This window comes from Mus caroli, chromosome 2 (genome assembly GCF_900094665.2).
Source record: "Mus caroli chromosome 2, CAROLI_EIJ_v1.1, whole genome shotgun sequence".
Lineage (NCBI taxonomy): Eukaryota > Metazoa > Chordata > Mammalia > Rodentia > Muridae > Mus > Mus caroli.
In genome coordinates this window covers 63,454,737-63,480,597 of record NC_034571.1, presented here as the reverse complement: position 1 = coordinate 63,480,597, position 25,861 = coordinate 63,454,737, and the positions used below count along the sequence as shown (strand labels likewise).

The 25,861-nt window shown below is 42.7% G+C and overlaps 1 protein-coding gene across 3 annotated transcripts in view; it reads right to left on the bottom strand.

Annotated features, from left to right (window-relative positions):
- Nucleotides 1-25,861, bottom strand: part of Cers6 (ceramide synthase 6) — a 246,434-nt gene that overhangs the window by 143,112 nt on the left and 77,461 nt on the right. For all 3 annotated transcript variants that reach the window (XM_029473798.1, XM_021151369.2, XM_029473812.1), the window contains exon 3: nucleotides 25,558-25,688. In XM_029473798.1, coding sequence (XP_029329658.1) covers nucleotides 25,558-25,688 — 131 coding nt within the window. The remainder of the gene's footprint in view (nucleotides 1-25,557; nucleotides 25,689-25,861) is intronic.

Here is a 25,861-nt window from a genome sequence, read left to right as displayed (position 1 = left end):
AGAACATCCCTCCATGGCCTCTGCATCAGCTCCTGCTTCCTGACCTGCTTGAGTTCCAGTCCTGACTTCCTTTGGTGATGAACAGCAGCATGGAAGTGTCAGCTGAATAAACCCTTTCCTCCCCAACTTGCTTCTTGGTCATGATGTTTGTGCAAGAATAGAAACCCTGACTAAGACAAATCCCATGCCATTCCAATCCACTTTTAAAGTTACCACTGTCTGCAGTTCTGTGCAGTGAGAGTCGAGGATGTACAATCACTCACACTTCCGCAGACTCTGACTCTCATTTTAGAACTTAGGTACAATGTGTAGATTTTCTAAACTAGGTTTAACTGCCCACCCAGTGTGATGTAATGATGGTATGAATAACAACTGCTATGATGAGCTGGATACACAACAAGCATCAGTAAGTGTTTATGTGATTATGATGGCAGGAGACCATCAAATACGCATTAAAACAATTACCAAATGCAGAATCTTCCTAAGACCCAGGAACTCATCCATCACAGATCCCTGCTTACTTTCCTGAAAGACTATGAGTTCTATACCATGGACAGCAAACAAGGATGCATTAGGATGGAGAGTAAATGAAATCATACAAATAAACTGACCTTGTGGCCTCATAACCAGTAACGATGTCCAGGCATGTCAGTCCCCTACACAGGTCCTGCTTCATGGTCCCCTTCCTCCTTCAAAGTTTAAATGTTCTGCTGTTGTGAAGGGTTGATATGTTGGACCTCTTTGCAAGAGGCATGGCTGACTTCATTAAAGACCCTGGGAGGCCACCCTCTCACTATCTCTCTAAACTGCAACCCTCTCCTCAAACTCTAGAACCTAAAGAAGCAAGGGCCATAAACAGGCTAGATCCAGCTGCAGATGGGCTCCCCCCCTTCCAAGTCTGCCTGTTCTGGAATATCAGCACAGAACATTTTTTCTCTTTCACAGTTTTCTTGACTAGCTAATTTCCAAGTCACTTTCCTGGTGGCTATGCTTGTGTGTCAGTTCCTTCTTCCTGTCTGGACACCTTCTGCATGCCGCCTGTTCTTGCCTGTTCTGTCACAGATGCATGCTGGTACATTCAAAATGTTACTGAAGACTCTCATCATCTACGATGATGAAAGACCTTTTTCTCAGCATAACGTTGCCAAAGATATCAAGCTGGCATGCACACAACTGGCATTCTCCGAGCCAAACAAATCTGGTTCAATTACATCTGTTGTTTGTGAGAGCAAGCATTGCCAGTGTTGTTTTCTGGTCTGTGTAAAGCAGCAATTGCATTGGCAGTTACCTCTAAATATGCCTCAGATAACAATGTACAGAAACTTCTACATCCCAGGCCTCTGATAGGCCATAGCTGTTAAGAACTCTCTTTATGGTGAATGTCCAATAATGCTGAACAAAAGATGGTGGCTTCACAATGAAGCCAAGAACCTAAAGCTGTCAGGTACAGCTTTATGAAATTGCTATTGTTGAACTTGGTCAACTCAAGCCCAAACTGACCTTGCTTAACTTTACAGCAGTATTCAAAGGGTGTATAAAACATGAATTTACAAAAGTCCTGGCTTCCCAAGTCTTTGTCCATAAAGAGTTGAAGCTTTCTCTGATACTCCATATAATGTTTTTTTCCCCTGCCACTCGATAATACTCACTAGATTTAAACTCTTATTAATGCTTTATTTTTTGACAGAGCCAATGAGGCTATGTAGACCAACTCTTGCTAAACTTCATTTTTAAAATTCTGAAAAAAGACGTCCTGGTCTCTTGGGATAGCCCAGTTGATAAACTGTTTGCCTTGCAAGCTTGCAGACCTAAGCTCAATCCCAAAACTCCAGATGAAAATGGCAAATGAGGAAGAACATGCTTGCAATCCAGAGTCTTAGAGGGAGCGACAAGGATAACCCTGTTAGTGTAGCCTAACTGGAAAGCTTCAAGCCAGTGGCAGACCCTTTCTCAAAGAAAATACATGGCAAAGCTTAGAGTGATGACAGATTATCTTCTGACCATACACACATATGCACATAAAACACACACACAAAGAGAGAGAGAGAGAGAGAGAGAGAGAGAGAGAGAGAGAGAGAGAAGTTCTCAGTTAATTAATCTAAAGGAAATTGCTGTCCGGAACCTAAGTAGCGGGTAGTGTTTCTTTTTTAGCATCCCTTGGGGGGGGGGGGGGAGGGAAAGAGAAGTATCAGGACACATAACACACCCAGTGTGGAAGGTATTATAGGAGACAGCTCCCATCTCATGATGGAACCCTAAAGAATCATATCTACAAGATGAGTATGAATCATACACCTTACTGAAGAATCTCTAAAGTTTCATGGGACATGAACAGAACGTTAAAAAAAAAAAAAAAAGGTAGGCACTGTGGTCTGAATGTGAAATGCCCCATAGGCTCATGTGTGTGAATACTTGGTCCCCAGCTTAGAAAGGTTGTGGAACCATTAGGAGGTAGAGCCTCACCAGAGGAAAAGGTGCCCTTGAGTTTTTATAGATGGCCTCACATCCTATCCTCTGCATCCTGACTATAGATGTCATGCAACGTGTGGGCTTCCTGTTTCTGCTTGCCCTCTGCTGTCAACCCTTCAGTTAAACGGAATGGTCCCATTTAACTGTAAGCCCCAGCAAACCCTTCCTCTGACAATCGTTTCTTGTCAGGTATTCAGTTACACTAATGGGAAAGGCAAACAATACAGAAGATATGTTTGAAGAAGTTAGACCACTACTGTGATAGACTTGACTGTGTGTCCCTAAGCCTTTGGAACTGGTTTATAGGAGGAATGTCAGAATTCTGTACGCATAGCTTGATAGGCCATTCTGGAGTGAGTTTGGAAGGAGGGCAAGAATGCCAGTAAAAAAAAAAAGTGAAAACTACCTTCATGCATGAGCTACACAGGGAGGCAATGGTTCTACCAGGAATCTGACATTAGGCCATTCTTGGTATATCCTGGCAAAGAAGATGGCTACATTCTACCAGTGCCCTGAGAACTTGCATGAGGCTGAATTAAAAAGTAATAGGTTAATTCCTTTGGCATAGGAAATACAAGAGAGTATAATGTTCAGTCTGTGGCATAGCTGCTGCACATGGTTCTGGTTCTGATCGACAGTGAGAAACAGAGCAAAGAGACATGACAAACATGAAAGGAAAAGCAATGAGTTTGTAATCAGAGGCTCACTGCTGTGGCCACAGCTGAAGTTCACTTTTCTTGGCCTGGAAATATGCTGCCCTAGACTGACAGTGGCAGAAAATGCTGGGCAGAACATTTCATCACTCTGGAACAATATCATCTTCCTATTCAGCTCAATCCAATGTGTGTGTGTGTGTGTGTGTGTGTTTATAATATGGAATATATGTGTACATATGTATGTATATTAAGATCAATACATAGCATTTTAAATACTAAAGGGGAAAAGGAGGGCCCATGAGTCAGAAAAGACCCACAAGCATAGATACTATCAAATATAATCAACAGATCAGAATATAAAATAACCATGTTTACTCTGTATAAAGAAACAAGAGACCAAGAAAAAATTTTTTTCAGAGAATAAGAAATGATTTTTTTTAAAAGCAGGATTTTAAGAAAGCATATAAAAAACCAAAATAGCCTAGTAAAGAGCCCAAAATAAAAGGGATTAAAAATAGGAAACATTTAACAGACAACTCATGATTCTAAAAAGGTCAGAGGTCATCTAACATAAAGTCACAAAATAATCAAAGGGGACAGGAAAGGAAGTTAAGATCCATGAGGACAGTGATGTGCTCTAAAAGACACTTAGCAGTGACTCAGAGGGGCAGAGGAGGCAGGAAAGAGGCAATATTTGAAAGAGTAATGGTTTACATGTATCAAAAATTGACAGAAGTAGCAACCTACAGATCTGAGAATTCTGGAGACTCTTGGGAAGAATATATTTATAAAATATTTATATCTAAGCCTAGCATACTGGAAATGCAAAAGGACAAAGACTGAATGAAAATGCATGGAACCCACAGCAGGTAAAATGGTATCGTGCTCCAAGGACTGACAGACTGGCCATCAACTTCTCCCTAGCAACCATGTCAACACGGCAACAGCGGAATGGTGCATCTGTCTGCTAATAACTAACAGCCCACATTTTATTCTGTACTCGGGAAAAAAAAAAAGTCTTTGAAGGATAAAAAGGAAAATTCATTGTAGACAACAAAAGCTAGGATATTTCATCTCTAGTAAACCTCAATGATCTTCAGACAAAAGCTGTGTGATTTCAAATGAAATATTGAGAGAGAGAGAGAGAGAACAGAGAATGTGCATAAAAGTCTGAAGTAATATTGTCCCTGTGCTTTTCAGATTAATACTGATGTTGTCAAGTTAAAAAAAAAAAAAGAAAAAGAAAAAGAAAAAAACAAAACAGAATGAAAAGCATAATAAAATTAGCATAAATCAATTGAAGGTATATGGAGATGATGCATTTGAAATACTTCAGACTTTAAAGCCCACTCTGTCATTTCAAAACTAAGAAGAGAAATACACAAATCACAAAAACAAGACAGATATGGGAAAAGGATACTATGTCAATATAGGTTAAGGTCTGATAGAAAAATAGAAAACAAAGATTTTCAGACTGAAGCAAAGTCCTAGTCTATTTTTATCAGATATATCTTGAGTCAGGACAGGGGTCTTGGTCAAAAGAATAGCAACAGTCAAACATAAGGGGATCAACAGGTATGGGGCAGAGAGCTGTGACCAGTCAGTCCTTCATTACCAGCAACACGCAGAAGGACAGAACCAGACAGGCTGTCTGAAGGACCAGTGGGCAGGGCCACCAAACATCCTCAAACATATTCTATATTTTATTTCAAACTCAAATCCCATATTCCCAAAAAGGGAATGTTGGGGGGGGGGCGGGGCAGGTCTCATGGATGCCATGGTTACAGGTGTGGGACTCAGAAATCAACTTCTTTCAGGAATGAGTTCCCTTCCATGTGGCTTCCTGGGACCGATGCCGTTTATCAAGGACAAATGCCTTTAGCAGCTGGACTGTAGTATCTCCCAGCAATTATTTTCCTAAGAAGAGAGCAGAATATCTCTCCGCAGAATATTGCTGCAGTTGTGTCTGAAATTTATCGTATCATTTTTCGTTGGAGCACATCAAAATTTTTACCATAAAAAGCTAAAAATAACCATCCCATTTTATCATAAAAAGCTAAAAATAACAATAGACCTGTTTCTTTCCTTTGAGATGAAAATTTTATTACATATAAATCTATGGTTTGAGCCAACCCATTGAATGACTTACTGTTAACTGAAGACACTTATTAACATTTAATAATCTCAGGGTAATTTTTATTTGCATTGCTGATTGGAAAGCTAGGATTAATTTCCTGGTCCCAAAAATGCTAATCTCATAGGATTTTATATAAATACATCCTTTACAGTTTCTCCATTTGATTTTTATTTTTTTATCTTCCTAATGAAAATCTTATCTTCAAGGTGAGAATTTTGGATCTAAAATACCTAATAAGGATACCAAGCAGAATAATCTGCCAAGATAAAAACATCCTTCACTGCTTTTGTTGTTTTTCCTCTCTTATTTATATGCAGATTTGGAAGCCACCTGGTTTAAAGGATGTGTCTTTTAGGCTTAAAAGCATAAGTTAAACAAAAATATCTAATGCATCCCATCAGCCAAAGCCCATGAGAAATCATGGAGCCTTGAGAATCATCAGCACAAGGGACCTGATTCTCGGGGAGTATGGAATGAAATAGCCTCCAATGCAGCTACGACCCTTGCAGTTTCTCAACAATGAGCCAAAAGATGCTTCATTAACATGAAAGTGTTTTCTCAAAGGCAATCACATGCAGTTACCTGAGCCTCAGTTTCTTAGTACAGGCCCACCGAAGCCCCTTTCCGTCCTACACCCATATAATGGCTGGGGAAATGACAAAGACGGTCGACTGCCTGGCACCAGTTCCAAACTGATCCAATAAATGTGTAACATCCAAGCCATGTCAGTATCCACTCCAGAAACGCACAGCCTCCGTCCAGCCTTCCGCTCACTGTGCCCCAGAAATTATAACGGAAAGGTCCCTCCTGACCCTAAGTCTTTTTAAAATTTGTTATTATTCTTTAAATTAGTATCTGATTTGATTCCTGGGGCTAAAAGTTACTGAACATAAAACAACTTCAACCCTTGGTCCTTTTGGATTGAAAGAGAGTAACCCATAAGTGACGACACCCCTTATTCCTAGAGATGGCAATTTACTATCACTCCCAGCCCCCTCCACAGAGACACATACACCCCATACAAAGCAACTAATAAATACATCTACAAAGGAGAATTCCACTTTCCAATTCATCCTCAAAATTCTTGCTCCCTTTCAGTCTCCAAGATGAGCCTCTCTGCCATCTCCCTGGGACAAAAGAAGCAATCAGGAGAATCTGAGGTGACTGCTTATCTCCCTGCAGCCTGCCTTCCTGTTACCATGGCTGCACTGCCCTGCTTGCCTACCAGGTAACTCAGCTCTCTAACTCTCCCTTCAGTCCCCCCTTCCTTTGCTATATTATTCTCATCAGCATACACTCACACCATCATTTTCCCTTTGTTAACCTATAGGGCTTAGCCAGGCATGGTTGGTTTCAACACCAGAGAGGCCGCCGAAGAAGAAGTAGAATCCAAGAGCCCAGTCTAGCCAGAGCAAGGTAGGCGAGGAGACTCTTTCTCAAAGAATGAATGGATTTTTAACCCCATATCGATCCTGCTATTACCCCCTCTTTTTCAGAATCACCCTTCTGTAAGGAAGTCCCTGGGCACTCACTGTTACACTCTCTCCTCTTTTCTCTTAAGCCCTGTGATAGTGGGTGGTTCTCAATGCCCTCTTCAAATGAACTGCTCTTGACAGACACCACAGACTTGTGAGGTGTGACCCAACATCAGTACTGCCGGACACAGCCGATCCTTCACACCTTCCTCTCGAGCCATGGGTTCTCCTCTAGTCTCCTTTGGTGGTGTTTTGACTCAACTGGACAGGGTCTTGGGGCTAGTTCTTACATCTGTCCTAAATCCTTTACTCTCTTGCTATTGATCTCACTATGTCTTAGGATGTAACATGCTACCTACCTCCTGAAGACTGCAGGATTTCTTTTTATAGGCCAAATCTCCCCCAAACCATCTATGCATCCATCCAGCTGCCGCTGGCAGCCCTCCCCCCCATACATCTCCCAAATATTTCCCAAACTTAAAAAGATCAAAATGAAAGGTTGAGCTTACATGCCCCCTCTCTGATTATTCTATAGCTCTGCACCTGACAACTCTTTTCATCTGTTTATTGTGGTTAAACCCAGTGGTCGTCCGGAAGTCCTTATTGTCCCTCACAGTAACCAACCACGCTTGTCCAGATTATCTCTAACAAATACTTTTGGGTCATCTCTAGAAATAGATGCAAATATAAAGGACGTGGAGGAGATGTAACAGATCTGAATGGAGTGACACATTAGATCCCCGAGATGCCGGCATTCTGCTCTGTAGCACTGGATTCTGAGGTTCAGGCTGAAGCAGAGTCTACCAATGTGCATAAACGGATTGTAAAGGAACTCTCTGAAACAATCTAAAGGTAAGACAAACATCCAAATGCAACTCAGTGGATCTGGGTGATGAAGACATGATACTCGCAACACCGCCTTCCTTTTATCCTTGAATGTTTTAGAAACCAAAAGCAAAACTTGTATTTGTAGGTTTTGATACCATCTCTTTGCATCACTTCCACTACTGTAACCTTAGCGACCCATCCATCTGATCCCCGTCCTAACCCTTACACCTCCAGTTCAAGGTGAACACAGCCAGCACGAGGCTGTGAAAAAGTTCATTACACTGCAGCCTTCCTTGGATCAACAGTCCCCAGTGGCTCCTGACCTACAGGCAAATATCTAAGTGTTTCGGCAATGAACAAGGCATGTACAACCTGGCCCCTCTGCCTGACCTCAGCTGAGCTCACACTGGCTAGTATACTCCTCACTGGGCATTTGCAATAGTTCTTCCTCCTGGAATGGGGTTTCCTAACATCCCTCAGGCCTTGGCCTAAATTTTACTCTCTGGAAATATTCCACCACCATCCCTGAATACTCAAACCCACCCCTGATCCACATGTGCCCTATCTCTAGCTTTATTTTCCTTCCACTGATTGATATCCTATAAATTTTATTTACTTATTAAGCCCTCCTTCTCCTCTAAAATATAACACGAGTTCATTCAGGACTGCTGTACAGGTAGTAGCTATTCAGAATAAATGAACAATGAAATACATATTATCTTGTTGGCTATCAACCCTAACACCCATGCTGACTTATTTTGCATTATGGAAACATTTGCTATGCACCAGTTACATGCAAGCATGACCAGGTATTCAAAAAGAGTAACGTGAGGTGATTCCCTGAAGGACTTTGTAGTCTAAACGACAAAAAGGAAATGTTAAGCAAGAACAGTGAGCTGCTATTATCAATTCTAAGCATGGTACACAAAAGAAATGTTACTTATTCCTGGAAAATGACATGCCTCCTTCATGGGCCAGGTGAGATCACACAGGCCATGATGATCTGCTTCCAGGTCTGATCTTATCTGGACATCTAGCACTGTGCCCAGCAGAAAGTAGTACTCAGTAACTCACCATGGTTTGTAACATGAGGCTGCGCCGAGTCTTGATACAGGTGCTTGTTAAAGTAAGGAGGAAGAGGGACTCACTAGGATGGATTGGGGGGACAGCAGGAGCATTAGGCCAAGGGGCAGAGATGAATTTTACCACCTTCCCTGGAAACACAAGCCCTATTAACACAGTAGCAAGAGTGGATCAGGTACTCTGCATTCCTTGGTCCTCCCGATATCCTGAACAGTTTGTAACAACTGCATTGTTAGAAAGCCTCAGGAAATCCTAAGCAAAAGCTAAAACTAGTTCAAGAAGAAAGTCTCCCTAATAAAACCCATTTTGTTTCAGGTGATAATCTCCATAGTATTTACTACTCATACCTCTCGGTAAGAGCTGACATTTACTAAGGACTTGCATAACATCTAATTAGAACAACTATGCAGCTTCATTTTAAATTTAAGGTACCATTTTAACCCACCTTAAGTTTGAAGAAGCTAATGGGGAACAGGTAAGTAAGCGGTAGACATAAAGAGAGAGAAGATACTCTGTCCCTTCCAGGTACTGACCATGTGCTCTGATCTTTGTGCCCAAGAAACAAACCTTTCTGTGTGGCCACAAAGGTCACACTTTGCTGTTCAGACAAAGAATTGAGGCTTCAAATTACATGCCACTTAGGAAGTCAGTAAGCCAGAAAAATCATGGTTTTTTTTTTCTTACCTCAACAACCAGGCTTTAAAAAAAAAAAAAAGAAAAAGAAAGAAAAGGAGGAGGAGGAAGAAGAAGAAGAAAAGGAGAAGGAACAACAACAAGAGGAAGAGGAGGAAGAGGAAGAGGAGGAAGAGGAAGAGAAGGAGGAGGAGGCAGCGGCGGCACCATCACCATCGCCACCACATTTTACCTCTTTAGACAGAAAGCTACCATCACATCAAAGCTACCAAACTTAGTGGGTTACAAGGAAAGAGAGGGTCATAAAGCGGGGGCCATGGAGACAGGGAGTGGATCCAGAAGTTAGGCAGAAGAAGGGGGTGGTAACTATGATTAAAAGCAAAGCACACGTATGACTGTATGCAATTCTCAAAGAATAAACACACTACACTTTAAAACAAAACCTACAAGGACATTCCATCTACAGGCACCTAGGGATCTGACAGAAACGAAGCCCAGATAAAGCGCATGGCAATAGTGTGTACTCTAGGGCAGAGGCAAGCCTGGAAGGGTGTTTGACTAGAGATAGGTATTTGATTCACTTTCTTGATTTTTAATACTGGAAACTGGAACTGAAAAGTAATTATTTTTTTCTTGAGCTCTTGCTAGGGGTTGAGCTGTCTACGAATTATTTTATTAAATCCTTACAGCAATTCTTCTAGGTTTCTGAGATTATCAGTCCTGTGTTACAGCTGAAGAGCTAGTATCTGGGGGTAGACTGAGGAGGTAGTACCACTGTTATCAAGAGAAGAGATCCTGTTTTTCAGTCTAGCAAGTGACCCAGAGGCCAACATAAAGCAAGTACCCAGAAAGCGCACACTGGCCCCTAAGTACTGGAGAAAGAGCACCGAAAGCCATACAAGGGAGGCTTTCTGATTTTGTGTATGATGCACTCAGCCAGAATTCATGTACATGCCTCATAATTTCTGAGGAGACAGTATTTTCTTGCTGAATCAATCGAATGGAAATGATGCATCTAACTCCATGTCCTATTTTAGAACTGAAAATGGTTCAAGTTGGAACTATTTCCATGACTAAAAACTCTGACAGAAGGGAAAATATAGCTCTTCAGGGTTTTATGTCGCCCAGGCTGTCCTTGAACCTGCTACACAGGGTTGGCCTTGATCCTCAAGCCTCCACGTCTAGAGCACAGGGGTCCTGGGTATGTGCCATGACATCCAGCTCACATGGCACGTGGATGGAACCTGGGGCCTCACACATCTAGGCCAGCACTGTAATACCTGAGGTACAACCCCAGCTGGAGAAGCATGACCTCCATACCCAAGGGAAGACAAGACTGTCAGATGAAAAGGACAACTGAATAACAGCATCAGAAGACTTGCATTTGGCTGTTTCTTGAGACCCCCATGGCCTCATTAACAAGTGCTACCTCAGCTCTCAGCCCTTCCTCTCTGGATCCACACAGTACCGCCCAGGCCCCTTCCTGCATAGACTGAGTATTTCTCACTTGGATTCCATCCTTCTGCAGTGTCCACTCCTTGGGCCACTGCCCTGGATTTGATATAAACCAAAGTATTTCTACTATTCCCCATTTTAGCTGTTCACCTAGTCCTAGTGTCACCTCTACCCAGCCACTGAGAAGGGACAGCAGAAAGGCAGCTCACTGAGGGATCCTGAGAGAGTATGGCATCCCAGACTCACTGGTGCTCCAAGTACCTGGCCCAGTAAAGGACACAGATATCACAGGAAGGCCTAGCTAAATCTGTATGGCACACCTGTATGGCACAGGGCTCCCTGGGCACAAACTGGTCCTTGTAATGACAGAAATTATGTTAGTCAATTGACTTGTGTGTCAGGCTGCATGCTTCAAAACTGATTCTGCTACCCACCCGAAGCCATTATACTATGCATATACAGAAGTCGCTCCTTGCTGATTTTTAAATATGGTGCTCTTGAATCTTATTTGCTAGTTTAATCTGTACAGCATGAGGCCTCAGCCCGTGCACAGGAACAGTTGAACACTCCTGTGACTCTGATCTAAATCGCTATGCCCCATGTCTGGCCGCAACTCTGAGCACTGGAAAAGAGGGATTTGGTGCCATGCACCAAGCCCATGCTGTGTAACTGGCCCTCTATCACCACTAGGAAAATGAAGTGGGTGAGACTCTATTCTGGACTTTCTAGGAGATTCCTGTTCTCAGGTCTTCACTAGACCTTGGAAGCTTGCAAGCACACGTGCTTTCCTGGGCCTTGGGTTTGGCGGTGGTATTATTGTTGATTTGGACACTTTTAATTTAACTTTATTTTTTGTTGTTGTTGTTTGACTTCCACTGTAGAGGACTGGGTTAGCTGTACAATACTCATTATCATTGGTCCTATATCCTGATAAGTTTTTTTTTTTCCTTGTAAAACATGATACAATAGCCTGGCTCTCTTGCCCAAAGTCTAGAGCACTAGACTTCTGGATATACAAGGCATAATAGGTACAGCTAATAGTAGGATGACAATTTAACTTAGTTTTATTTTCTTGACCTTTCAATGTTCGATTTTCAGTGTCTATAATGTGTGAATTCTGGGATATGGAGGAACATAATGTCAATTCCATGTATTAATCTAGCCCCATCTTACTTCAGAAGAAGCTGAAAGATCACATGAGGCCAGGAAGATACCTACTCAAAATCCCTACTGATGCATGTCTACTAGAGAGAGATTTGTTTAATGAGCAAAATGTTTTATTAAGAAAATATTTCATGGGTTGCTATGAGATAACACAACACCGACTCTGTCCTTAAGTGAGCCACACTCAGTAACCATGGCATTTCTATGACAGCGGGCCAAGTGGGGACACTGAAACAGAAGAGCAGGTGGCCCTCGGTACTGAGAGAACACGGCTGAGCAGGTCAAGCAGGGCTTGCCTGCCTTTTGTCTGTCCTTGCTCATCTGTCCCCGTGCTCACTAAAGTTGCACAATCGAGCACATCCTGATTTCTGCTCCCCAAAGCCGCCTCTGCACCTTCCGGTGCTTTCTCAGCCCTCTATCCACCACTGCCATCGTCTTCAGACTCACTCCTCAGACAGAATGCCCTCCCCGTTGGCCCCCTCTTCTTCCCCAGACAGCCTTCCCTGGAACCAACTGAAAGACAAACTCTAAGATTTCTCCAATTAAAGTCAATTTGTTAGTCCCCAAAGGTTCAAAGCAGTTCCTGGAGCCCAAATATCTGTCTCACGCTAGAGATATTGACTGGAATCTTACCAAGTGCCAGGCATCGTGCTGAGTGAGTCGTGGAGATGAAAAGGTAAATGACACACAACCCCAGGACCCAGGATGCAGGCAATCTAATAGCAGAGGGCAATCTAATAGCAGAGATAGCTGCAAAGAATGAGAAGGACATCAGCCACCTGCCCTACAGAGCTAACTTCCTGGGGGGTTGCCTAGACATAAGCGCTGTAGAGGTGTAGAGGTTCATCACCTGGGGGTGCGAGGGAAGAATTTGCTGAGAGCAAATAACATCTAACCCCACCACTCCTTCCCTGTGCCTGCTCTGATTACAATTCCATACAGAACCCTGGAGCCATCCCTAACACTATATAGTGGAAACAGTTTAGAGAGCTGGGTACAAGTCCAAGCTACGGTACTTGGGAGCTATCTGGCATCGGGCCACTTCCCTCCCAGTGTCTTCATGGGTAGGAGGGACTTTTTTAATAAAACATCTAACATCTCACACAAGGGTGCTGTTTATGTCTAGGAACCTTACCACAGAATCTTCACCCTGCTTCATAATTCTCTCTTCTCTCTTCTTCCCAAGATACAAGAACCGGACAACCATTAAAGTGCCCACAACGTCAGTAGGAAATTGCCAGATGACGCTAACCCCAAAAGCATGTGATTTCCTTACACCTGTGACTACATAGAAACGTTAGCAGAACCTTCATGAATTAGGTAACAGGGCTGAGACTTGTGCTTTTCAATGTGAATTCTGTTAACTCTAACCAGACAGTGATGACGCAAGCCAGCATGTGTGCACCTGCACCAATAGCCTCTGGCACAGTAGATCTACTGAACAGTACCCCTAACTCTCCTGCAGTTGAGTCTAAGGAGCAGTAAACAACCTTCCATCAAACAAGAGTTGCTAAAATACCATACACAGATAAGCAGCCAACTTTTAAGATTCTAACACATTTAATGCTTTCAAATCACAATAGCTTTGTAGACCTGGCCAACAGTTCAGTTTGCGTTTAAAATGGAAGTGGTCCATCTGATTCTCTTTTAGTTAGATTTTTATTCACACTTAAATTTGGAAGGGCCCATGAATAACATAAGCTGCCTCCCCTAAAATCATCTGGATTCTGCTCAAATCCTCCTATTTGAGAACTAACTCTGTGCCCTCTTACTCCATCGAAGTGCCCATCCTCTACCCACTACCCCCGCATTCACTCCTTACTTAAGTGACTAGGGACTGTGCTCAAACCTCAGGATTAATGGTCTACTTGCCAACTCCAAAGACAACCAGACACACCAGCATGGCTGAAGGGTCTTTAAGGATGCCAGGCAGACTTCTGAAGAGGAATAGGGTTGCTAAAAGGTCATCACGAGGATAATGAAGCCAGAAGGAAACTAAACACTGAAAACTCAACATCTGCCCCTGGGAAGGGAAGGGAAGGAAGGGAAGGCAAAGCTGAGAAGGAGCCACAGAGCCTCCTTTCTCAAAACACAGTCGGTCCTCTCTTCTTGTTTTGGTTTTTGGTTTTGTTGTTGCTGCTTTGAGGCAGTGTTCCAATGTAGCCCAGGCTTTCTTCACATTTACTGTGTAGCCAGTCACACCACCCTTAAATTCACTGCCCTCCTGACTCAGCCTCCTAAAGGTGAGGATTCCAAGTTAGTGGTACAGGACTGGAGAGATGGCTCGGTGGGTCAGAACAGCTTGCAACCCTCTGTGACTCCAGTTCCTGGGTGTCCAGCGTTCGCTTCTGCTCCCTCACCCCACCCCCAACACCAGGCAAACACATGGAAAACAGATATCCGTGTAGGCAAAACACCCATACACATCAAATAAAATAAAGTCTGAAAAGTAGCACGGTCCACATTTTACAAAGAAAGTGCCACCAGGTCTGGCTTAAAACAGATTGATGGCAAATTAGGACACGAAATTCAGAACAGCTACAACTGAAGCAACAGTGAGGCACCGGGGCGGAGGTGCTTCTGAAGTACTCCAGGTAATGGCAGCCTGGCCAAGATGCTGAACGGCTTTGCTAGCAAGTAGAATCCATTGCCTCCGTGAAGCCTGGCATCTCAGAAATTTTTGCTTGCTCAGCTTTGTGATCCCGGTGGAAAGCAACAGAGATACAGCGACATGCACATTAACACGAACCCATTTGTTCCCAGCAGCATCCTCTTACTAGCAGGCTGCTGTTTCCCTTTTGTACCAGCAGCATCGGGTAGAGTGAACTTATAGGTAGGTAACACAAATTGAGGAAGAACATGAACCACTCGCATCTGACTTCTACCCTCAGACTCGTTCAAGAGCACTGCTTCCTTAGCCCCTAGAACTGATAATGATCCCACTAAACAGCAAGCACCTGTCTCCAGGCGCCATGCTGACCTGCTAAGGCTGCTCAGACTGTCCTGCCATAGCAGAGGAGGCTTTACCTAGGCCAGAGCCACTGGGCACCAGGCTTTTCTCCTCCCTCCCTCCTGGTAGAGTCAAACTGTATCTTCTCAGAATCACTTGGGCAGATTTTAAACCTCTGTGGTTCAAAGAGATTCACTGCATGTTCTGACATTTCTCATGTGGTGCTTCAAAAGCCCTGGCTTCTGCGCACACAGCAGGCATCGCTCCCTGCTGAAGTAGGACACCGTTGCTCATCCACTTCTGTCACATCCTTGCATAGCAGCAAGCCAATGGGGCCGAGGTTCTGCTCTCACACTGGTATTGTATCTTTTTTTTTCTTTCTCGTGTGTGTGTGTGTGTGTGTGTGTGTGTGTGTGAATGCCACAGTAGACAGTTCTGCAGAATCATGTGGATTCTGCCTCCTTGGATTGCACAGAACACAAGAGCTTCTTTGTAAACTGAAAGCCTGCTGTCCTCAAATCTCCTTGCATCTTTCTTCACAAGCAACACCACCAGTGCTACCTCTTTTAAGTGAGGTAGCTGTGGTTCTGAAGGAGCCCACCGGCGAGGGCAGGCTGTGGAAAAAGAGTGCCAGCTATTTGCTACTTCACACGGTCTCTCAGCTTTACTGATGCCAGAAAACAGGTAACACTAAAGGAACTCACACTCACTACACTCATCAGGGGCAACATACCTCTCTACAGATGAACTCAGCCGTCTGGGGTAGCCACTATTAAAACACACATTTTATACATAAATTGGCTCAGGGTTGCCAAGAGCTGTTCCTAAACATCCCACAGGGTTTTATCTAAGAGAAGGCACGGATTCAGACTGCCTGGCTCCATGGCTCATTCCATCAGCTTCTCTGTGGGGTCTGTGAGATGCGATGTCTTCCCATGTGAACACTGACATGAATTTCCTATCTGCTTGTATATGACTTCCTCTGCCAAATACACTACATGGGGGCAGCAATTTGCACTGTGTAGAGCAGAGTGGCTCAGAAAGACACATGTGCACAAGCCCAAACGAACCACTCGCACACACACATCATATCCACCAGATGTTGGAATTTGCCTTCTGATCTCAGTTATCCTCCTTTGGTCACCTCCCAGTAGCTCCCAGTCTGTGACCTTTCCTACACTGTTTCACTCTGACCAGTGGGCCTCCTCCATTTGTCGTTGACGCTCAAGCTTCTGGTGTGCATCACTCTGTAGATAGCATTTAAGGAGAAAGCGAAGGCTAAACAGACCCAGGCAGGTAGGACCCTGCTTCGTTCAATTTGTATCCTTTTGAAAAAACACAAATTCCTCAAAGTAGAGGCCAAGGGAAGATTTAGAAGAAACCAGACTCAATGCATCTTGACCTCAGACTTCTGGCCTCCAAGACTACGAAAATAATTTCTGTTCAACCCACTCAATCTGTGGTATTTCCTTAATGGCAGTTCAGGCATACCAAAATGCCTACATCAACAAGCGAACTCAAGGACTTTTCCAAGAAAAAGTGTCCTAGTTATTACAGTAGTTGATTATTTCTTAATCAGTTAACATGTGAGAAACTGGGCTGGTATTTTTATTCAGTGTCTACATTTTCTTCAGCATATTGTTGATAAAGTGTTATTATGCGTTATGTTATTTTGTTCTGTCATACGACTTTACATTGTGTACCATTTGTAGAGACAAGCGCGCCATATCAACACACAACTAACCATAGCACACTCAAAGGTAGATGATTCACAGATCCCGATGACAAAGGGCATGGGGTTTCAACAGCCTTCTTCAGGCAGTCTGACAAGGCAAGTTCCAGAGAAACACTAACTCAAGCATAGTTAATGGTAACACAAGTACAGCATGCAGATGCAGGGGTAGAAGTGAGGATGGAGAGTCGGCCCGTAGACAGCCCATCCCCTCTCCCTTTTTCCTTACCATCTATCTGTAGGTACCAATCTATCAAACACACACACACAGCACTGCTTGTACACGTACATTTGTGGAGGTACACGTATGAACTATGATACTATGGAGGTATTAAATGATAAATACTTATTTCTGGACAATAGGCTTTTGAGTAACTTCTCCTAATTTTTAATGAATGCTATCTATGCTTTTACAAGTGCTTCATGACCAAAATCAATTGTCCTGACTACAGGACTAATCTAAATCAGAAATAAATTTATATATTTTAAAAGATTAAAAACAAAAGGAGAAGATGGCTGGCAGGTAAACATTCATTATGAATATTAGCTTTAATAAATTCGATTATTCCTCTTCTTTGTCTTCATCCGTTTCCATGTTGGACACAACTATTTGAAAATTTTTATCAAAAAGACTGTTACTAATTTATAGTCTAAAGGGAAACCAGTGGACCAAATATAAGCAGAGCACAAACACACTGAACATGCAGCCAGCTGACCAAGGTACATGCCTTGTTCGGTATTTTTAACAGAAATTTGTTTTGCTGCAATTAGCTACTGAGTGAGCACCACAGCCAGATGACACGGAGAATGTGACGGACTGAGAAGAAAGCCCAAGTGTTGTACCGCAGACCACAGGGATAGGATAAAAAGAAGGAGCAAGGCTTAAAATGAGAGTCTAAGTAGAAGGGTACACTGCCAATAGGCCACCTTATAGGTCTTCAGATCTTCCACCATGAGAGTAGGGAGACAATCACAGCTTCAACAGTTGCTAGGTTAGGCTAAACACAGATAAGTACCCTCAAGACATCATGAGCCAGGAATACTGGTATCTGGCATCCTATTTCAGATAGATCCTGATGTTCCTATGGTAGGAGCCTCTGGGAAGTGCCGGACATTGGGGAACCACATTACCTGTCTGGAGAATGCCAAACAAAATACCAGTATAGTTTTACAACCCTAAGGCAGAGAGAGCACAGCAAACAATGGGCTACTGGGCTGGATATACCAGCTGTCTGTTTCAGTATAGTCCAAGAGCTTAGAAGAGTTTTACATTTTGTAATGGTTGAAAGGGTTTAAAAACCTAGTATTTCATAATATGAAAATGATATATTCACATTTCAATCTCAGTAAAAGACATGTTCTTGGAAGGGCCAGCTTTTTCCATTTGTATTGTCTCCAGCTACTCTTGAGCCACAATGGCAGAGATGTTATTACAACAGAATCTATCGTGCTCTTAAGTATTTACATTCTAGCTATGTACGTAAGAGTCTGCCCACTTCTGCCCCAACACTAAAACTGACCTGAATAAACCTATATGTTATAAAGTACTTACAATAACAGTGTTGAAGAGTACTATAAAATATGCACTGAGAAATACTGGGTGTTCATGTGCTTTGGATGATGGGACTGAGCCGCCCAGCGACCTTTTCATATCTGTGAACAGTCACTTCCACCACCATAAAAGCAAAAAAAAAAAAAAAGCTCAATTCTGTGCCTTATCATATTTTGTTTAGACTCGGGATCAGTATGGAAACACTGCTGACTATACATCCCATACTGAAAGAAAGAAGATGAAGATGTCATTGTTATAGACCATAACAATTTCTCATTCCTTCTCTTTAACAAAAAAGAAGAACCCCTGTGTCCAAAACACAACTAAATGAACCAACTAACCAAACAAAACCTGTAGTGAATGGGCTGGCTAGACACTTCAGTTGGCAAAACCCTTGAGATCCTGAATTTGGATGTCTAGCATCCACATAAAAAAAGCTGAGCATGATAGTTCATGGTTGTAATCCTAACAGCGGGGAAGCAGAGAAAGGCAGGCCCTGTCTAACCTATTCAACGAGCTCCTGGTCAATGAAAAAGACCCTCTCTTCATTGGCAAAGTATTCTCTGGGGTCTATACATATACACACCTTTATACACAGCAACACTACCACTAGCCACAAAAAAATAAAAAGAATTACATTCATTATTCAAAGCCAGCATTAGCTTCACAAGTCCCTATATAACGAAGTAAAAAAATGCCAGTTTCAGGATGTTCACTGCAGGATAGGATAAAAAGGCAACTCTGTCCCCCCAACCCCCATCCCTGGTAAAATTTGCTTCTTCCCAGATAGAGGGAGATATGGAAATAGTTCACATAGATTTTGTTGAGGTGTGTGTTTGTTCGCAAACAAATATGTGGTTATGAAAATTTGGTAAAGGCACTTAGAACATGATGTACTTGAATGATCTCAAATGAAAGAATTGAAGAGATTGACTACCTGTTTCCTGTGCAATCTGACTCCTGTTCCTCCACCCCAATTACTGGTTCCATTTCCTCTTTCAGGTCCCTAGACAGCACTGTTCATTTATCCAAATAAAGCAGCAATTTCACTCACACTGGGCAAACTGATGGCGTGAAGGCAACTGATTAGGCCCTCATTGTCACTGGCAAGTTCTCCCAAATCCAGTGGAATCACATCTTGAGACAGCCGCAGGGCTTCTTTGTAGAAGCAAGGCTCTGCCACTCCAGAGCGGTATCCAGAAACAGGGGCATTTGGAATGATTTTAATCCCTATCAGTTCTGAGATAGAATTCCTAATGGGAATCTCAAAGGTCAGTTTCTAGAACCTAAACTTCTGTTCTTCAACGCCATGAGGGGAAACGTTCAGTTAGAGTAATTGTTATCACTAATCTTTGATGCAGGGTTATTTTTCACACTCCATTTTAAGGTTATCACACAGCAAGTTCACCCTTTCAATCAATTACATACTGCTTAAATAAAAGGTATATAAGATATTTAACCCCTGACATGTGCTGGTAAATGTACTTCATGGCATCTGGAGGGAGTCCATATCGTCTTAAATAAAAGGTAATATAACAGAAAAAAAATACACACACACACACACAAATCTGTGTTCTCTAGCTTTCTAATGTGATCTTAGTTCTTCTGAATAGTAGACAACCTTTTTTTTTTTGTTTTGTTGTCGTTGTTGTTTTTGTTTTTTTGCAAGGAGACACACTAGGGAAGAGAGATGAATGAAAATGTTACTGTGCTTGGGACACGCATTCTAAAATTAACATGTCCAAACACCCTGGACTAAGACCTACACATCCATTTAGAAAGTCCACTAGATGATAGCAAAATATTTTTATTGCTCACACAAAATACTGAACAAAAGCAACGTGAGCAAAAAAACAAAAAAACCAAAAACCAAAAAAACAGGTTTATTTGGCTTATTCTTTCCATTCCATCATGAAGGGAAAACTAGGCAGAAGTGGGGGGGCATGTTCAGCCCAGCAGTGGTACTGACCTCAGTGGGTTGGACCCTTCCAAACCAACCAGTAACTAATACAATGTCCCACACACCTGACTATAAGACAATCGGATAGGGGCAATTCCTCAACTGATGTTACTTCTTCCTAGGAGACTCGAGTTTGTGCCATGTTAAAAAAAAATCACCAACACAACTGATTCCTGGTCAACTCAACACACAAACCCACAACTTTTCCTTTGTCATCCGTCCCTCATATCTTGTGTTAATATTACAATGTAAAACACAATCCAGCTTTTTAAATCCCATAGTCTAAATTTTTTAACACTTTATAAGTCCAAGTTATCTTAAAGTATCCAGTCTCTTAACTATGGGCTCCTGCAAAAAACAAGTTATACTTTCTAGTTCTAAAAGGGAAGAGAAAGGGCGCAATTACAATCAGATCAAAGAACAACCAAAGTCAAACGTGTAAAGAGTTCAGGTGTTTAGTACTCACTCAAGATCTTCTGGGGTCTCACTGGCTTAGAGCTGCCTCCATTTCTCCAGATTTGCAATTTTCAGCACACTGACTTGTCTTGTAGGCTCAGGCTGGCTCATTCTACAGGGCGGTGATCCCTGGCAATCATCTCATCATCCCAGAATCTCCAAAACGATACTCTCTATTGCAGTTGAGGTTACACATTCATCAGTGGTCTTCTGGCTTCTTAGGGTACCAAGTTTTAGCCTTTCTTTATTATTAGCCTTTAAATTCCTGGGTCTCCACTGCAACTGAGGCTTTAAGTTCACCAAAAGCCTCTTGGCCTCTCCGCAGGGATTCAAACCCTGCATGGTGCCAAGCCTCAGCTACTCCCTCTGACTCCTTCATTCCTTCAAAACCAGTATCACATGGGAGACATGTGGGGACACATTACCAAGTTCCAATACCAACTTGACATGCAGCCTTGGCTCCCCACTGGACCATAGCTTCTGTGTAATGGTTCTGAGGAAATATTTGCCAGATTTCACCTCAGTGATGTTAATCTCTTGTTAATCATAGATCCCAGCTAACCAGCACAAATGTTTCTCCTAAAGCAAAGGTTTTACTTTCAGTGGTATTAGTCTGTTGTAAATCATAGTTCTTTAGTCACAACTGACCACAGCCAGATTCTTAATTTACACACAGCACTTGGGGCAGCAAAATAGAGTCCGTGAAGAACTGATTTTCAAACTTCTCTGTGAAACTTAACAAGCTGGATTGTTATGATTTGCATTTCTCTCTGCATTATCTTCCAAGGTCACACAGAATAGCTTCCTCCCAAGAGCAGTCAAGTCTATTACAGCAATACCCCATGTTTATGATACCAATTTGTTTTAATTTGCTTTCTGTTACTAAGATAAAATACTGACCAAAGCAATTTGGACAGGAAAGGGTTTATATTGCTTACCCTTCCCAATCACAATTCAACACTAGGGAAAGTCAAGACAAAAACTTGGAGGCAGGAACTAAATCAGAGATTGTCTTAGTAAGGGCTGCCATTGCTGTGATGACACACCATGACCACAGCACCCTGGGGAGGAAAGGCTTTGTTTGGCTTAAATTCCACAATCACAGTTTATCACCAAAGGAAATCAAGTCAGGAACTCAGAATGCAGCAATCTAGAGACAGCAGCTAATGCAGAAGCTATGGAAGGGTGCTGCTTACTGGCTTGCTCATCATGGCTTGCTCAGCCTGCTTTCTTATAAAACCCAGGGCCATCAGCCACAATGGGCTGGGCCCTTCCCATCAATCACTAATTAAAAAAAAAATACTACAGGCTTGCCCACGCTCAGATCTTAAGGAGGCATTTTCTCAATTGGGATTCCCTCCTCTCAGATGACTCTATGTGGTATCAAATTGACATAAAAACTATCCAGCACAATGGCTGTGAATGAATGTTCCTTAGTGATTTGATCTCCGTGGATGGCTCCACCTGCTTTTGTACATAACTCAGGGCTACCTGTCCAAGGGTGGCACTGCCCACAGTGGGCTGGACCCTCCCCCAATCAACCACTAACCAATAAAATGTCCTACAGACAATGCCCACAATCTGTTTGATTGATGCAATTCCTTGAGATTCCATCGTCCAGTGACTCTAGTTTGTGCTGAGTTGCTAACAACAAAAACAAACAAACAGTATACCTTCACTGGTTTCACTATTCTTCTAGATCTGGGTTTTTTTTTTAACAGATTAAAAATAATCACGTGTACACACGACTAATGTAATTCTACTTTATCCCTCATAGTAGTCTATGTTCTCCAACATGTCATTATTTCCTTTGAATTTTTTGTTTTGGTTGAGATGGGGATCTCACTGTATTGCCTGGGCTATATGAATCCACTCACACCAGCCTCATGACTAACTGGATCTATAGGCTTATACTATACATCCAGATCTTAGAGTTTGTCTTTGAAATTTTTATCCAGTTTCCCAGAGTCAGAAAATTTTCCTGAAAAGTATTTACACTAGGCTGGTATGTGACTAGCATTCTTCGGTTGTGGAGACATGTGGTAACTGAGATCAGCAACTCCTTCCAAAACAATGCCATTTTAAGCCATCATCAGTTTACAAATATTTGGTAGAGTCTTTGTGTTATGGGAAAGGCTGGGAAGAATGTGTGTGAGCCTGTACTCCTTGGCAGTTATGATACAATGAAGAGATTAAGAATAGTTGTTATCACACAAAGCAGGAGAAGATTCCATTTCAAACATCAACAATTGCAGTAAGTGCTCTGGGGATTTGAAAGGAGTCATGCTCAGTCCAGTCCCATGAGTCAGGCCATACTGCTCAGTCCAGACTCATAAGCCAGGCTTGGGAATTTTGTCTGTGCCTAGGAATTGAGGAATCGGTACGGGACAGACAAGAGTGCAACCAGAATTACTGGGCGTTCTAGGATAAAAGTATTGCACATGACTTGTGAGTAAGCCCTGGCAGTAAAGGCCCAGCCCTGTGGAAGAACTGACCTCCAGCAGGCTAAGGCCAGACTCTGGCTGTCAAGATAAGAAGTCTAGTACTCAAGCTCCAGTTGTAGAAAAATCTTCAAAGTTTTAAAGTGACAGGCTGTGTGGATGGAATATTTTAGAATGGTGTTTTGGGAGTTAGAGTAGCAACACAAGATGCTGCAGAGAGCAGAACGAATCCTTGGTAGAAATATCTGCACTGGACACATATGGCTTGGGAAGCAGTTCTTGAGAAGAAATAATTTCTGGAGAGACTAAGGTAGGATAAGGAAAGAAAGAAGCTGGAGACTAATCTGGAGAAGAAAAGCATTAGAATCCACAGGAGAAACTCTTAAGTAAACAGACTAATAGTCCCTGGAAATAGAGATCTACTACCAACCCAGAAGTCAAGAATAGTGTCCAGTAAGAGCACATCAACACTGGGTTATGCACATGGACCTAGTGGTAGCAATGACCCAGTGGTCATCCCAGAAAGGCTTATATACCTTCAAGAGCTGATCTTTCTGTTTAGATCTTTAGCTCCCGACTGTCCATAGCACATGGACCTATGCATACATATTCAGGTCTTATCTGTTTGACACAGGCACAAGTGCTCTGTACCATACACTTCCCCTTCTTCATTGTGCCTGCACACTACCACACCTCTAGCCCTCATTTAGAAACATTTCTAAGTAAAGGTAACATGACAACTCCCTGGGTACACAGGTAAAGACTAAGTGAATTTAAGGAAAGAGACACACAATGAGTCTAGCGGTGATCACTACTTAAAATGTAGTCTGTGGGCCTGCAGCATCAAGGGCCACTGTGAGCCTGTTGAAGCTGCAGAATCTCAGCTGCCTAACCACACGCAGGGAATCAAACTCTGTATCTTAACAAGATCCCTGGGTGACTGATACCTGTACACATTTGTGTTTAAAAATAAAAACCTATTATAGGATCAGTTGTAGAGGAGGCTGCACTGTGCTACCAGAGCTGGCCCAGGAAGAGAGAGCACGGGCCACAGTCCAACCTGACTCTTGCTGAGACTCATGGCTCAGTGATAGAGCTCAGCGTCTTTGGAGACAGGGTAAGACCAAGTCAGGAAGCCATTCCAGCTGGTAATTGGAGCCTTGGATGCATAAATCCTGCCAGGAACCAGTACTGAGCTTATGAATAAGAAGTGCTTCACAGATTGTATCTACTTAGCTGCCCCCCCACACACACACACACCCAAGATTTTATAAATATCCTACCCTCCTGATGATCCCATCTCTTCACATCTACCCAGCTGCAGGGACTTATGGTATGGCTCTGCATCTCATTCACTCCCTCAGTCTTCATCATGCAATGTCAAAATACTTTCTTTTGACTAATGGAAAGATAAACCTGAAATGGCGAATGCAACTTGAGTTCAAAATAGAAAGGGCCATGGCTAAGGGCTGCTTTCATTGATGTTACTGTTGAAATAATAAGTGTCAGGCCTAAGCTCCTTAGAGAAAGGGCTGGACAGACAGCCATGACCACATTCCTAAGACGAAGAGCACACAGGGCTTGTCTCACCTTCAGCTGGGTATGTACATAATGACAAGATCTTCCCCTGATTTCCCTAAGTGTGTCCAGTATCATTATCTGAAGATAGGGTGCAAGTGCGTGTGCATGTGTATGTGTGTGACAGTCTTTGTATGGGTTGTGCGCTTGTTCCTGCACATGGAGGACAGAAGTTGATGTCTGGACAGTGACGTCTTCCATCACTTCTCACCCTAGTTTTTTTAAACAGGGTCTTCCTCTTGGAACTCACCCATTTGTCTAGACGACTTGGCCACTGCACTCCAAGATCTGCCTCCCCTGTGCTAGGATTACAGATGCATTCTGGATCCCAGCTTTTACATGAGTGCCCAGTGTCTCAATTCAGATTACCCAGAGAGCCCTCTGCCTGCCACTGCCTTTTATTACTTTTAACAGCTTTATTAGCATGCAGTCTATAAGCCATGAAATTCAAAATTTGCAAACAGAAGAGACTTTCATTATATCCCTTACTTTCAAGCAATGCCTCATTAAAATGCATCCAGAAATAGAATATAGCTATTTCTTAAATCTCTAGGAATATAGGGCTTTGTTATTACCCCTTGATTAGCATTATCCTAAAAATCTTAGTTTTTATTAGGAGGAAATTGGTCTTGATAAAATTCTGCCTATTCAATTCAAACTGTGGAAGCATTCTGTGCCTTTGAATGCTGGATTTCCAAGATGGCTGGTTGAAAACACCATGGCAGGCCTTCGAATCTGTCTCCTTGAAGTTACATTAGGAAGTTAACTTTATTTATTGGATCCGCACTGGAAATCCCAAACCCTTACAAACTACTGTTCCCTCAGATTTCCTGGTCCATTTTCCCACCAGGTGTCATGCTTCATAAGGGTGCTAGTGTTTGCCAACATCTGTTGTGTTCCACGTCTGGGTTGGCATAAAGATCGAGGCAGGTTTCCTTTAAAACTTGGGGGAGGGGAGGGGAGGGGAGGGGAGGTGACATGGACTTACATGCTCTCACAGAACCTGGTCAAAGTGCTGGGTTTCTCCTGGTTGCGTCTTTGTCGAAACCAGCGTTGAATGCTCCGAACATCCCAGTCCAGCTGCTTGGAGAGCCCTTCTAATCTCTTTTCATCAGGATGCTGTGAAGCAAGGCACCAGAGAAACCATTTTCACCCATTTTTACTTACTCCATGTACAGGGCTGACCTTACCTACGGTTGGATTTTCCCTCTATTTTCTACGGCTGGCATTTCAATATCTGTGACTGCGAATCTATTCTATCCACTCCAGGCAGGAACAAAGATCACTCCTGG